This window comes from Gekko japonicus, unplaced genomic scaffold (assembly GCF_001447785.1).
Source record: "Gekko japonicus isolate JY-2015 unplaced genomic scaffold, Gekko_japonicus_V1.1 scaffold487, whole genome shotgun sequence".
In the NCBI taxonomy this organism is placed as follows: Eukaryota; Metazoa; Chordata; class Lepidosauria; order Squamata; family Gekkonidae; genus Gekko; species Gekko japonicus.
Genome location: NW_015177021.1, coordinates 966,781 through 982,782, shown reverse-complemented (window position 1 = coordinate 982,782; position 16,002 = coordinate 966,781). Strand labels below are relative to the sequence as shown.

At 40.8% G+C, this 16,002-nt stretch overlaps 1 protein-coding gene across 1 annotated transcript in view; it reads left to right on the top strand.

Moving 5' to 3' along the window:
- Positions 1-16,002, top strand: part of ADAMTSL1 (ADAMTS like 1) — a gene marked incomplete at its 5' end in the record, with an annotated part of 302,880 nt that overhangs the window by 84,685 nt on the left and 202,193 nt on the right. Inside the window, one exon of the mRNA XM_015427776.1 lies at positions 3,325-3,451. Within this exon, the coding sequence (XP_015283262.1) occupies positions 3,325-3,451 (127 nt within the window). The remainder of the gene's footprint in view (positions 1-3,324; positions 3,452-16,002) is intronic.

The following is a 16,002-nucleotide window of genomic DNA, read 5'->3' as shown; positions in this document are numbered from 1 at the left end:
ATGTATGGAAAAGAAAGTAATTTAATTTACACATTTTTCACCCAATGCAGTATCTGAAAACAAAGATATAACAGTTATGTAATTTTAACTTAGTTGTTGTGGTCATAGAACTTCTAGGAAGGAGAAGAGTATGGATCTCAATGGAAACAGGCCTCTTGAAACAAATTTTGAATGAGACTCCGAAGAGTGGAGAGTGCTGGGGATTGGGGACCTGCATGGACAAAAGCCATGTGGGATGGGGGCTGTAGTAACAGTGCGAATTAGGCAACATTGAGTGGGGGAAAATTACTGGATAGATCGAATCCATTATTTTATTCAAGTTAATTTTTCCCCTTTAAATTTCCAGAAGATTTTTAACCTGTATAGGATATGCCAAATTAATTTTTAAATCTCCTTAAGTTGAAAATTGGTAGCAGTAGAGATGGGTGAAGCCCACCTCCTGACCCTCCCTTAAGAAATGCCATCAACTTTATGCAAGTTTTCTGAACCATATGAAATTCCCACAGACATGGTAAGTTCCATCAAACTTGACTCAAATTATGATTTAGGTAAAATTCTACTGCAACTGCAGTCCTTGAAGATGATACTGACTTCACCCTGACCTGGGTAGCCCAGGCAAGCCCAATCTTGTCAGATCTCAGAAGATAAGCAGGGCTGACCCTGGCAAGTATTTGGATGGGAGACCTCCAGAGAATACCAGGGCCAAGAGGCCAGAGGCAGACTATCAGGGCACTTCTCTGAATGTCCTCCATGCCCCAGTAGGAGTCGCCAGAAGTCACCATGACTTCCAGGCATGGCACACACACACACACAATGCAAAAATACCAAGATGATACCAGCTTCAATAGAATGCACTGTAAAGAGTGTATAAGTTCATCTAAGCACATGTGGCTTTTTAAAATGAACACATCTGACAAACATTCCTCTCTGTACCTGTTAAAATGTAAGTTAAATTCTGGCCTTCTGTGTTTTATTTTAAACTCACAGAAGCAACGAAATTTAAACTTCAGATTTACGGCTGTCAACCATAGATATTAAAAACCAATCAATTTATTTTTAAAACATATGGTTTCATTTTATTTGCCTTCTGGTTTCTGAGACTTTTTTTTCCCTACAGCCATGCGGTCCAGAAAATTTAATCACGAGTCCTGGCAAATCCAAAGGTTACTACCAATTTTAATAACTTACCCCATTTTGGTCTGATAACATAGCGGCAACTCTCTTATGCAACTCATACCCTTTCTCACCAATTTCTCCAAGTACCTTGCTTTTCATTTCTAAATGAAAATAGTCTTCCCACTTAGCCATTACTTTTTGCTATTTCATAGTTGCTGTGCTCATGTTCTCAACCCACGGTTTGATGGAACATACTCAGAATGTGCCTATTACAGTCTGTCTCTCAGCTGTCACTCTCTGCATGACATAGTGTTTGAAAATTTGCACTGAGATTCTGATACCAAAATAGAAAATCCACATGCTTTGTATCCCTTATGCATGTATAAATCATAGCCTTTTCCTTCCAAATAAAGGGAACTGCTAACTATAGAAAGATCAGGCTCCCAAGCAAGGGAATGTCAATACAGTTCAGTTCAGCTTATTGCATATGGCCAATGGCTGTTGCAAATATAATACTTTACAATAAAAGTTATAAAATACAGAATAGAATCAGCATTAAAACACAGGAGATAATAACAGAAAATAAACTAAAACATACAGAAAAAATATATAACGTTACTGAATGTCAATATAAGGTAGCCAGGAAGCATCCCAGAATTTGCTTCTGTTTCTTTAACAGATCCACAGTCGTTAAAAAAGATACAGCCATGAGTTATCTTGTCTTTATCCAGTATCATCAACTGTCCTCCGCTCCCACATGCTGGAACATCACACTAGAAACAGGGGAAGGAAGTCAACAGAACTGGGAGAAGAGGAGGACAGGAGAAGGCACAGCTGATAGAGAAACGGATGCAATCTCTAGTTTAAGAACTTGCAGCCCTAGACCTTGGCAACGGTAGCTTGCAGTTTTACCAGTCTGTACTACATTTTTAAAATACTAGGTTTCAAAATGAGCATGTGTATCAAGGTTTGAAGATAACATTTTAGGGAGTGATTACCACTAGAAAACATAAAAGTGACTCTCTCATTTGGCTCAGTCCCTGTCTCACCTAGGTTACCCTGTTTGGAAATAAGATGACAATTTATTTTTTGGAATATTTGAAGGATTAGCATTTAAGCTTCTCCAAGTTAGATTGCATTTTGGTGAAAATCCTTTGAGTCTGGAGGCAGAAACCAAAGCAGTTTTTCACAAAGTTTCTAATAAAGACCCCTTTGACTCTTATTTCTCCTCCTCCCAAAATCTTGTTGGTTTCTAAGGAGCTGCTGGACTCAAATCTAGAAGTTTTCTCATATGCTGCTCAGGCTAGAACACGTCTGATTCTTATTGACTTTTTGGGAACCTTTGAGTCCTCCTGAGCTGAATTTCTGAAATACATCACTAGTTTAGGCCCCTGCTTGGGATGCAAATTGTACATGTCTGTGTACTTCACTCCAAGCCAGGTGAGTCATATGGACTTACATATGACTACATTCATGTGTCTCCAGGTACTTCTGACTTAACCTGTTTTGTAGATCAGGCTATAGGTCTTGGTTTTGATCTGAGTACTCAAAGTCATGTACATTTTGGAAGAAACTACTCTGCCCCAACAGCTCCCCAATGCCTGTGGAGAACTAGAAATGAAATCCAGATTTCCTGACTCTCTGCTCTTTGTTTTCAATATGGCCTCCCTACTGTGTCACACCATGAATGTTCTCTCAGTATGGTTTGCAATATACAGAACGGGTGATGGTCATATGTAAGTAACACCACATGTTATTCTGACAGGCGTAGCAGGTAGGCATTTTACCAGGACCGCAGCAGAATTCTAAAGCTACTTATAGTGCTCCAGGTCATATGTATCTGTTTGCCTAATCATATAGGCAGGCAATCCTACACACCATTTCAAGAGCATCATGTCCCACTGACTTTTAACTCTGAAATAATGTATCTACTCTGTTGGTCCTAGGCTTCATTCTCCTGCTTATATTTGATACTCCATTTTAAAAAGTTTTTCTCTTTCTTTTTCAGCTACTTTATAAGTAGTTTGCTCCTAAGTACACATGAAACTGTCCTGGGCAGATTCATTTGCTCCCCCCTCTCATTGCTAAGATGCTTTATGACCCTCTGGGGACAATGTGGGGGGGGGAATTGGCGGGAACTAACCACAGAGATGGATCCAGCAGTCCGGAGGTGCTCAATTTGAACTGCATATCCTTCTCTTTTGTCAGATTGTTGGCTGTGATCACCAGCTGGGAAGCACTGTGAAGGAAGATAACTGTGGGGTCTGCAATGGAGATGGGTCCACCTGCCGGCTTGTTCGAGGCCAATATAAATCTCAGCTCTCGGCAACTAAACGTAAGATGTTGACTTGACTTTTACCTCAATGGGAATATGAAAGTCCTCTGAAGTGAAAAGAACAAGGATGTGTAAGGGGACAGAGGGGATCTTAGAATTTTAATTATAGTTCCACACACTTTGAAAGTATTGTCTTTAACTTTACTGCCCCCATTCTGGGACATCAGGAAAATTAATTTCGATATAATCCCCTTTTCTGTTAAAAAAAATAGGATTTGCTTTGCTTCCTTTTATATCAGGAGTTTCGAAGACAGTCTTGCCAGAAGTTGTCTTTTGTGAGGCAGTTTTTCTTTAAGTGTTGTGTAACAAACAATGGCAATACAGTATGTATAGTGTTCTATTCTGCTATGGTCAGGCCTCACCTGGAGTACTGTGTCCAGTTTCGGGCACCACATTCTAAAAAAGATGTTGACAAGCTCGAGTGTATCCAGAAGAGGGCAACCAGGATGGTGAGAGGGTTGGAATCCAAGTCTTATGAGGAAAGTCTTCAAATATTTGAAGGGCTGTCATGTAGAAGATGGAGCAGATTTATTCTCTCTTGCTCCAGATTGCAAGACTAGATCTAATGGGTGGAAATTACAAGAGAGTCGTTACCGGCTAAATATCAGGAGAAACTTCCTAACTGTAAGATTGATTGAGTAGTGGAACAGACAGCCTCAGGAGGTGGTGGATGCTCCTTCGCTGGATGTTTTCAAGCGGAGGCTGGACAACCATCTTTCGGCTATGTTGTAGGTCTATCTTTCAGCTATACTCCTGCTGAGTGCATGGGGTTGGACTAGATGGCCTACAAGGTCCCTTCCAACTCTAACATTCTATGATTTTAGTATACTAAATCTTAAAAACACTGTAATGGATGAATACACACAAGGATTCTATTTGAAATTACAAAAAAACCCTCTTATTAAAGATACAGTGCAAATACAAGTTGAATTTAAACATAATTGCAAAAAACCTCTTATTAATTATTCTTTAAAGATGCAATACAAGTACAAGTTGAATTTAAACATATAAAGCTAAACCAGAATACATAAGGTTAACCACGTAGCGTTAACCACGGCAATGGATGTCCCAGGTAAATCTCTCTTTCGACCCTTCAGCAGGCCGTAATTATATGGTAAAGCTGCAACAAAAATTACAGAAATTAAACATTTTATACATTCCTATTGAATACAATTATCAGAATAACTCTCATCTAGGACCATGGAGACAAACTAAATGAAGCCAGACGTGCATGAGTACCTTCCTCCACTCCCACCAGCATTTAAGACCATAACTGTTTTAATACCTGAACATATTACTAAGCTGGACTCCCTGAATTATTACCCATTTAATTTCATAGGAAGCTTTGGAGATTCCCACAAAAACATTAATACATACCTATGGAGCTCTACTATTTCCCTTGGCACTGAAGCCTATTCATTATTCTAACCAGCTCCCCAACACCAAAAGCCTTGGGTTTTGGGAGTCAACATTCTCCTGATAAAGCCACTCCAGCTCTTACAATTGCTAACAGGTGTTCAGATCTTAAAGATCTTAAGAATTACAGAATTGCAAAAATACAGAATACCCTACAAACATGTTCAATACCATAGTTAATAAGAGGGGGTTTTGCAATTACGTTTAAAATCAATTTGTACTTGCACTGTATCTTTAAAGAATGGTTAATAAGAGGGTTTTTGTAATTTCAAATAGAATCCTTGTGTGTATTCTTTAAGTGCTGGCAGAAGCTCAACAGGTTGGCTGCAGTAATAGAAAAAACTGCACCTAGTGAATGCTTAGCTGTCCTTTTTTTCTTTTTCTTTTTTAAAGGGGCAACTACAATGATAAAAGGGTTGGAACACTTTCCCTATGAAGAAAGGTTAAAGTGCTTGGGGCTTTTTAGCTTGGAGAAATAATGACTGAGGGGCGGCATGATCAAGGTTCACAAGATTATGCATAGGATACAGCAGGTAGAAAAACAAGCACTTTTCTCCCTTTCTCACAATACAAGAACTCGTGGGCACTCAATGAAATTGGTGACCAGTCGGGTTAGAACAGATAAAAGGAAGTACTTCTTCACCCAAAGAGTGATTAACACATGGAATTCACTGCCACAGGAGGTGGCGGTGGCTACAAGCATGGATGGCTTCAAGAGGGAATTAGATAAGCATATGGAGCAGAGGTCCATCAGTGGCTATTAGCCACAAGGTATAGATAGGAACTTTCAGTCTGGGGCAAGTGATGGCCTGTATTTTTGGTGCTTGGGGGGGGACAGTGGGAGGGCTTCTAGTGTCCAGGCCTCACTGGTGGACCTCCTGATGGCACCAAGTATTTTTGGCCACTGTGTGACAGAGTGTTGGACTGGATGGGCCATTGGCCTGATCCAACATTGGTTTCTCTTATGTTCTCATTTAGCTGTTCAATGGTATTTTGTGTCCTGAAAGTCAATTAGGTGGAATGTAAATGCAAATATGACATTCTAGAACAATTTATTCATGGAATTCTGTATTTAGGGGCAAAGTCCATGTTATAACACAGCTACATATAATGTTAGCTAAACTGTCTTAACTGTAGAGTGCCTCCAGAGGGGGCATTTTTCACAACAGAAAGGATAGTAGGGGGGAAGGGAAAAGGGCACTTAACCCTTTACTGACCCCCTGCTGTCATCTTGCTGCTTTTAAAAACTACTCAGGTATAGTGGTCTAAATGTTGAATGCGGCCTGGGAAGACCTGGGTTCAAATTCCTGGTCAGCCACAAGATTCACTTAGTGGCCTTGGACTCCTCTTTCTCTTACACACAATCCCCTCTCTCTCAATCCTTCCTTGGAAGACTGTTGTGAGAATAGGAGAACCAAGTATGCTGCTCCTGGAAGGAAGGGGTTGGGATACAAATGTAATTTATTTTTATTATTATTTTACCGCCATCAGTGTCCCAGATGCATGTTTTCTACGATTCTGAAATCCTCCAAGGGAAAAAGGACTTCCAGGGGAAGGGTTATCAAGAGCATTTTGCAGTAGAGAAGAGGTTCCCATTACACGTGAATGCAAAGTAATGTGTAGTATGGTCCAAGTTCTCTTTTTATCCCCTCTAGCCAAAAGTAAACATGCATTTGAAGTATCTGTAGTTGCTTTATTCTTTTGGTCAGCTGGACAGGAGTTTAACCAAAACCAGGTATATATAATACCTCCCTCTGTGTATATAGTCTCATTTTAGACATAAAAGTTGGTACATGGCCTAAACATCTAGAATAGCATGTAATTTCTTATGAGGGGGTGTGTGCCCATTTCTGCTGAATATCTTATTCCATCCATTTATGTTTGGTTTGTGGGCAATGTTGTTTACAAAATCGTCCTTATTGCCTCAGAGAATAGAATGGTGGTTAGAAAGTTCAACATACACCCACAGTTGGCACTGCATTTTTGTATACTAGCTGAAATGGGACAGGCCTGCTAGTGTGTGGAGGAATAATGTGAAGAATAGTCCTCTATTTCTGAGGCAACAGTACATATAGTAAGGCTGTAAGAACACAAACACACTGTGTGATGCAGTAGATAAACTGTTGGACAAGACTGGAAACCTAGATTCGTACATCCTCTTGAGGCAGTCCCTCTTGCTCTCTTGCGCTCCCTTATTCTTTTATCCTGGCCTACCTCACCAAATGTTAGTGAGGATAAAATGTGGGAGGGACAATGTACACCACCCTGGGAGAGAGAGACAGATATCCATGTTACAATAGTGAACAAGTTACTAGCAGCTCCTTTCTTCATAGGATTGCTTATTTAAGAAGGGCTTTTAAAAATAATGTCCTTAATTGGTTTGGCTTGTTCTACCACATGCAACAGAATGATGTGATAAAAGCTTGAGATTGGCCCCGGCCAGATGTGCTGGAAAACGCGGGGGAAGCGCGGCTATTTGCGCCATTGCATTCTGTTGCGCTATTATGCGATCAGACATGGTGACAGCTTCCCCGCAGCAAAGAGGACGACGTGGCAAAGCGTTTGCTAGTACATGCGGTGTGCTAGTTTTTTACTGCGCGGCTTCGGCGGCTTGCCACGGGTTTGCCACGGGAGTGCTACGCCTCCCAGATGTTCCCATGTGATCGCATTCAGATACTCCGCGGGACTCCCGTGCCTTCAGCGGGGCAAATGCTCCATGTGACCTGGGCCATGGTAGACTAAACCATTTCAGGTTGCAGGTACAAAATACCAATTTTCAATAGTCATGTTAATGTATGATATGATCTTACAAACAAACAGATCAGGGAGAAAGGTTCAGTCCCATTTTGTTTTCCACAGTGCTTTTTCCTGCTTTGGGGGGAGATTTTCCTGCTTTGGGGGAGTTTTTTTTCCATAGGAGAGCTTTCAGAAATACAATCCTTTCCTGCACAGTTTGAAATAATATAGACATTCTACCACTCAATATTCTACCACTTCATTTTGCTGTATATGTAGGCCAGACACTACACTATAAACATAGCTGTAATGATAGCAGAAGTATATATATACACATCTTGTTGACCCTTTGCCAGTATCTCACTCATTTTCTTCTTATTCACATACCCTGAAATCCCTTCACCTCTTGCTGCCTGTTTCTCTTCATTCTCCCCATGTTCCCTCAGCTCTTATGCTTTTCACTCCTGTGGTTCATACCTTTCCTGTAGGTTCTTGAACCATAATGTAGAGACAGGAAGAGAGGTCTTAAGCAAGACCAAGAGAGCCATCCTAAACAGGCCCACTCAATTCTATTCATGATGACTTTCTCCCAGGGAAGTATTCCTAGGGGTGCACTGTAAGTCACCAGGACAGTTGGTTATCAAACCATTCAGAAAAGAAAATATGTTGCAGAGAAACAGGCAAAGGACAAAGTTACATGACCTTCCAATTACCAAGAGTATGATGCGAGCTTTGAATCTGTTCTGATGAATACTGTCTGGTTGAATCACCATATGATCGAATTTTTTGGGCCAGTTTGTAATAAACTGAGAGAGAAAATTTACTCATCGGCTGGCAAGGAATCTAGACATATGCTGAAACAATCTTGCAATTGTGTCCATGTGGATTCATGGTTAACCACATGTCTGGCAGCCACATCCTACCATTCTGGAAGGGTCATGTGAATTACCCTTCAGTCACCAAACAGCGGAAAACATTGAATGTGTCAAATTATGGTTGTTGGTGTACATATTATCATAGTGCAATTGTGTGTTATAGACAAAATGATCGTAAGGATCTAGAAAGGTCAACAAATTCATCTGCAATGCAAATATAAAGCACTGTCATTGGGAAAAATGTTTTAAAATTCATATCCCATCTGTCTACTGCAAAGACAGCTTACTAAAATAATAAAGCAAACAACCAACCAAAAAAATCTGCCTTTCCTAGTCCAGGAGCTAAATAGTTTGCTCTTTTTATTGTTTTATGAGAAATCCAGGCCTAGGTTAACTTTTTTGATGATATTTTGTTGTCTAACATGTTGTCATTGTCAAATTGATTGGTGGCCCTATATTATAGTCTTCATTTAAAAGGGAGGGTGTTAAATGATCTGCTCCTTGACACAAGTGTTCCAGTAGAAGATATGTGTTTCAGGCAATCAGTGGCCAGCAGGAGCAAGGAAAGGAGGAGGAGAAGGAGGAGAAGGAGGAGGAGGAGATTAGATTTATACCCCGCCCTTCACTCGGAGTCTCAAAGCAGCTTTCTCCTTTCCCTTCCCCTCCTCACAACAAACACCCTGTGAGGTAGGTGGGGCTGAGAGAGCTCTTTCCAGAACTATCCTTGAGAGAACAGCTCTGATAGAACTGTGGCTTGCCCAAGGTCATCCAGCAGCTGCAAGTGGAAGAGTGGGGAAACCAAACCCTGTTCTCCTAGATTAGAGTCCATGCACTTAACCACTACACCAGATTGGCTCTCAGCATATATATCTTAAAGGGTGGGAAGCTTGTTTAACCAGCTTTCATGGACTGTGCTGTGAATATGCAAGTGCCAAGACATGCTGCATTACCCAAGAGAGAACCCATTTATTCTACAGTCACCCTTGGTGGCACCCCTTCAATGGGAGGGGAGTTCAGGAACCCTCATTTCTAATATACATGTACAAAGTTTTCTGAACTAGGGTCAGACTCATTCCTGCACATGCAGAATAGGCTGCTGTGAAAGGTAGAGCGTATAAATGTATCTCAGCAACGCAGGAACCAATGAGAGCAGCACCCTGTCCCATCCAGCCAATAAGTGCTATGGACTATGTGCCAGTATGGTATAGTGGTTAGAGTGTCATACTAGAATCTGAGAGACTCAGACATTCTGCCATGGACACTTGCTAGGGAACTAGCCAGTTACACACTCACAGGGTTACTGAACAAAGTTTGAGTCCAGTGGCACCTTTAAGACCACAAGTTTTACTCAAAGTATGGGATTTTGTGTGCATCCACACTTCCTCAGATACACTGAAATGGAAGTTATCAGTCCATACATAGAGGCAGGGGGGGAACAGCAAATTAGCATACAACATAATGAAGATGTTTTAACAGATGCAAGAAACAAACAGGAATAACAAGCTAAGTTTATATGGGCACCATTTGTTTGGGTTTATTTACAGGGGGAAACATACTGAAGCAAATAAATACATCAAAATAGGAGACTGATGTATAAATGTATCCTTCTTAATTGTGGAATGCTAAGAGTAATTAACCGAGATCCTGTTGTTATGTTCCATTCGTCTTTTTTCAAGCCTGGAGGTAACTAACAGCATCCTTTTCTTTGAGGTGGAGTGAATGGTTGTGCAGTGTTATGTCTCCTGAGCAAAGAAATACGTTCCATTCTGCCATTCTAAATGACACTACATTCTAATATTCATTGCATTACCTTACAGTCACTATTCCAATCTACTCTTCCAGATAAGAAATACACTAAAATAAAGACGATGTATAGCCCTTCTTGGTGAGAATACATATCTAAGAACTGAATGAGTTTAGCATATGTAGTGAGATAAGAAACCAACATCATAACATATCATAACATAACAATATCATAATCATCAACATCATTATAACATCATATAAACAGCTGGATATAACCCAGACTATGCTGGCAGTTGATTGTTTGTATTGTTGGATGCTGCTCATGCCCACCATCATATATGAATCATTCTAACACTAACACTTTGTATGTTTTTATGTGTATTTTGTTGTGATTTTAGATAAATTTGTTTTTATCCTATATAAGCCACCCTGAGCCTGCCTTGGCGGGGAGGGTGGGGTAGAAATTAAATAAAATAAATAAGTAACACATAACAACATAGTCTCGGTTAATTACTCTTAGCATTCCACAATTAAGGAGGATACATTTACACATCAGTCTCCTATTTTGACGTATTTATTTGCTTCACTGTGTCCCCCCCTTAATTAAATCCAAACAAATGGTGACCATATAAACTTAGCTTGTTATTGTTATTTGGTCTTTGCATCAGTTAAAACATCTTCATTATGTTTAATGCTGTTCACCCTCTGCCTATATGTGTGGACTGTTAGCTTCCATTTCAATGTATCTGAGGATAAAATCCCATGCTGTATTGCCCCTCTGACATGGGAAAACTATTTCAAGAAGCTATTCTCTGATCCTAGTACATCCTTTATTATTCCTCTTGATGTAACAGCATCTTGCTCCAAGGTATCAGTTAAGGAGGTCATTTGCCTTATCAAGGGATTAAAACTAGAAAAAGCCCCAGACTCTGATCCCCAATAAGATATTTAAGACTGATCCACAATGGTGGGCCATAGTTTTGGCCACAATTTTCACTCAAATTAACATCAGTGAACAAATACCCGATTAATGGAAACATTCTATTATTGTCCCAATATTTAAAGAGGGGTCCAGAAGTGATCCATCCTGTTATCAACCAATCAGCCTTCTTTCTTCTTTAGGAAAGCTGTACTCTGCTTATCTACTAAAGACGCTCCGGGATTGGATGGAATCAGAGACCTTTTCAGGACATGAACAGATAGGATTTAGGCGGGGTTCTTCGACATGCAACCATTGCCTAGTTCATTATCACCTGGCTGAGAAATACTCATCCGGGGGGGGTCTATATGTGGCTTTTATTGACCTCAAGGGGGCCGACTCTATAAATCGCCCCAGATTGTGAAACAGACTTAATCAAACTACTATGGACAAAAGACTCCTAGGAGTCATTCAACAATTATATCCGGGTTCGGCTGCCCAGGTATGATATGGGTATGATGGGAATTTAACACATGCATTTAATTTGGAAAAGGGAGCACAACACGGATACTTGTTGGTGCCTTTTTGGTTTAATTTATATTTAAATGATGTAGCAACAATCTTCAATGACTGCGGCCACCCACCAAAATTAGCTGAGACTGGGGGGCCTATTTTGCTCTGTGCAGATGATGCCGTGATCTTGTCCCGAACGAGGGTCAAGCTGCAAAGGTCCTTGAAATCTTTTTCTAATTATTGCTCTCGAGAAAGCCTGGTGATTAACTATTTGAAATCTAATGTCCTACTTCTTACCAAGACCAGAAAATGGAACCCATCTCAATGGTCTGTCAACGGGTCTAATATTGAGCAAGTCAAGACTTTCTCCTATTTGGGGATTTTGTTTTCAGCAGATTTGTCTTGGACCCCTCAGCTTAGAACAGTGCTTAATAAACCTCACCCATGTGCAAGTGTCATAAATAGGTTCTTCCATAATAAGGGGGGAATATATTCCTGGAGCGGTGCAAGCCTTTAATTTGAAAGTGGTCCCCCTCATCCTTTATGGCTCAGCTATTTTGATTAAAGCTCTCTCCAGTAACATCGATCACCCCTTGAATATTCCCTGCTGTGTGTCAAACGTATTGCAGGCAGAATTTGGACAGATATCCTTGGAAGCCAGAGTCTGTATGCATTTAAACTGATATTAAAACAGTTCTGTGCCGAAGATGTTTTGTTAGCCACTCTAAATCAAGATACCCACAAATGGACTTCGATGAAAGCCCTGGATGAGAAACTGATAAGAGCTGGAATGTCAATTAATGATATTTTTGAGACGGGCATATCCAAAGCATTTTCTCTGATCAAAAAGCATGTCCTAGAAGTCAATCAATCAATCAGTTTATTGCGGTCAAAGACCCATCAAACAGCATACAGAATCAAAAACAGTCCTAGAAGTCAATTATAGTCGTCTGATCCTGAGAGCCCGTGGAATTTGCTCACCCCTATCTTTTGGTCTTTCTTTCCCAAGATCTTTATCCCCCTATATGTACTATCTTACCATCCCACTAGAGTTGCCAGCCTCCAGGTGGGGCCTGGGGATCTCCCGCTTTTACAACTGATCCCCAGCTGAAAGAGATCAGCTCCCCTGGATAAAATGGCTGCTCTGAAGGGTGGACTTTATGGCATTGTACTATGCTGAGGCCCCTCCCCTCCCCAAACCACGCCGTCTCCTGGCTCCACCCCCAAAGTCTCCAGGTATTTTCCAACCCAGACTTGGCAACCCTACATCCCACATTACTGTAGAGCTTTTTTGTTTGCAAGACTGAATATTATTCCTACAATGGTTTTACAGGGGAGATTTTTTTAATAGGCCCTATTCTGACAGAATTTGCCCTTCCATGCCTTCCATGCCCTGCTTGAATGCAGGTTCTCTAAGAATATAAGGGATCACTATATTAAGCCTTTAATCAACCAACTGTCCCCCTACAATCTGGAAACGCTGGCTCTTCTGCTCAGTGATAAGGATCTTGCTTACTTTAGCAACTGCAAAATTTGTCTCAGTCCTTTTAGCCCTTGCATCAAAAAGATAAAAAACAAGTATCTTCTGCTGCTCAAGATCCGTGAATCAATGAGCTTCTAAAGGGATAAAAGGAAAGGCAGTGTATCTGAGGAAGTGTGCATGCACACGAAAGCTCATACCCAGAATAAAACTTTGTTGGTCTTAAAAGTGCCACTGGACTCAAGCTTTTTTTTTTTTTACTGCTTCAGACCAACATGGCTACCCACTTGGATCACAGGGTTGTTGTTAGCATAAAACAGAGAAGAGAATAATGTAAACCACTGTGGGACCCCATTGGGGAGAAAGTAAATGAAGCAAGTAAGTAAATAAATAAATACTGGGAAAGATTTTTTAGAGTTATGACCTGACAGTGGGAGGTTTAGCTAGGTTTATTGAGTTTAGAAGCTGTGAGTGAGAGACAAGACTTGGTGTGACAGCACTATGAATTAAAGTACTGTGGGCATATCAGATATTTGCTCAAGTATCCTGCCTGTTTAACTGAGGTGTTAACACTAGGCCAGCAGCATTTGCTGGGTCTAGTACGTAAATTAGTGGCTGCAGAGTACTATATTTTATGTTGCAAGTCTGCCTGAGATACTATTTTTCCTGGTGCATGGGCTGTTTAAAAATAACATCCCACAATTCCTTGTTAAGTGTTAATATTTACCTCAGGGTTGTCTTTTGTTCTTTGTTGTTGCTTGAAATCAGCTTTGTTCTTGTTCACTTTAAAAAGCAAACAATCTTCTTTCTGTCAGGTATTTTAAACTATGAATCCAGGCAGTAGGTGATATGAATGACTTCCTAAGACCTTGGGGTCTTTTTCCAGAAGCTGATTTTGAGTTGCCTTTTTCCTTATGCATAATGTTTCTGTTGGTTTTATTTGTCCCATTTACTCCTGCCCCTCACCAACTTTTCAATGTCTGGTCTTTTATCATGGTCAAACCACTCCCTCTCTGCCCTTAAGATGAGTGGTTTCGGGGGGGGGGGGGGTTGTTGTTGTTGTTTGGGAGTTGTTGTTGTTGTTTGTTTTCAATTGATATAGCATTGTATCGATAGGTTTAAGAAGGTTCTCTGAATCCCCAACTCCTCCTTAAAAAATTAAGTCTTTAGCCCTTCCCCTCACAGAAATGATTCTGGAAGGGGCCACATAGGCATTCAAGTCCAAGCCTCTGCTCAATGCAGGATCAACCTAAAGCATCCCTGATCATTGTTTGTCCAGGTGCCAATTGAGGGGGAGCTCATCACCTTCTAGCTAGCTAATTCCACTGCTGAATTACTCATACTGTAAAAAAGATTTTCCTAATATCCAGCTGGTACCTTTCCACCTGTAATTTAAACCCATTATTGTGCATCCTGTCCTCTGCTGCCGACAGGAACAGCTCCCTGCCCTCCTCTGTGACAGCCTTTCAAACACTTTAAGAGAGCAATCCTGTTCCCCCCTCAATTCTCCTCTTCTCCAGACTGAACATTCCCAAGTCCCTCAGTTTTTCCTCATAGGACTTGGTCATTAGTCCCTTGATCATCCTCACTGCTCTTTTCTGTACCCAATCCATTTTGTCCACATCCTTTTTTGAAATGAGAACTGCACACGGTACTCCAGTTATAGCCTGACCACTGCAGTATACAATGGGGCTATGACATCTTGCAATTTGGATGTTATGCCTCTGTTGATATACTTCAAGACCACATTAGCTGTTTTTGCCACTGCATCACATTGACTGCTCATATTTACATAAGAACATAAGAGAAGCCAATGTTGGATCAGGCCAATGGCCCATGGAGCAGATGGTCACGGAACCAACCAGGGGAGAGGAGATCCTTGATTTGGTCCTAAGTAACACTCAAGACCTGGTGAGAGATGTAAAACTGATTGCACCGCTTGGGAACAGTGATCATAATGTTGAGTTCAACATTTGTATAAATAGGGAATTGGCCAAAAAGACCGACACAACCACTTTTAAATGTAAAAGAGGTAACTTCTCTGATATGAGGGGACATGTGGGGAGGAAACTGAAAGGAAAAGTAGAAAGGATCAAAACCATTGGGCAAACTTGGAAACTATTTAAAACTACGATCCTAGAAGCTCAAAAAAATATATATTCCGCAGGTTAGGAAAGGCACAAACAGGTATAGGAAAAAGCCTGCATGGTTAACAAACAAAGTAATGGAAACTGTAAAAGGTAAAAAGGATTCCTTTAAGCAGTGGAAAGCTAGTCACAGTGAGGCTGATAAAACAGAACACAGGCTATGGCAAATAAAATGCAAGTCTGTGGTCAGGCAGGCAAAAAGGGAATATGAGGAGCATATAGCGAAAAACGTAAAAACCAACAATAAAACTTTCTTCAAATACATTAGAAGCAGGAAACCAGTCAGGGAGTCAGTGGGGCCCTTGGATGACCAAGGGGTAAAAGGAGTACTGAAGGATGATAGGGAAATGGCTGAGAAGCTAAATGCATTTTTTTTTGCCTCTGTCTTCATTGTGAAAGATGAGAAGTGCTTGCCCACTCCAGAACCGCTGATTTCAGGAGGGGTGTTGAAAGACCTGAGTCAGATTGAGGTGACGAGAGAGGAGGTCCTAAAACTGATAGACAACTTAAAAACTGATAAATCACCAGGCCCAGATGGCATACATCCAAGAGTTTTGAAAGAACTCAAATGTGAACTTCTGGATCCCCTTACAAAAATATGTAATCTTTCCTTAAAATCTGCCTCCATTCCTGAGGACTGGAAGGTAGCTAATGTCACTCTCATCTTTAAAAAGGGTTCCAGAGGAGATCCGGGAAATTACAGGCCAGTCAGTCTGACG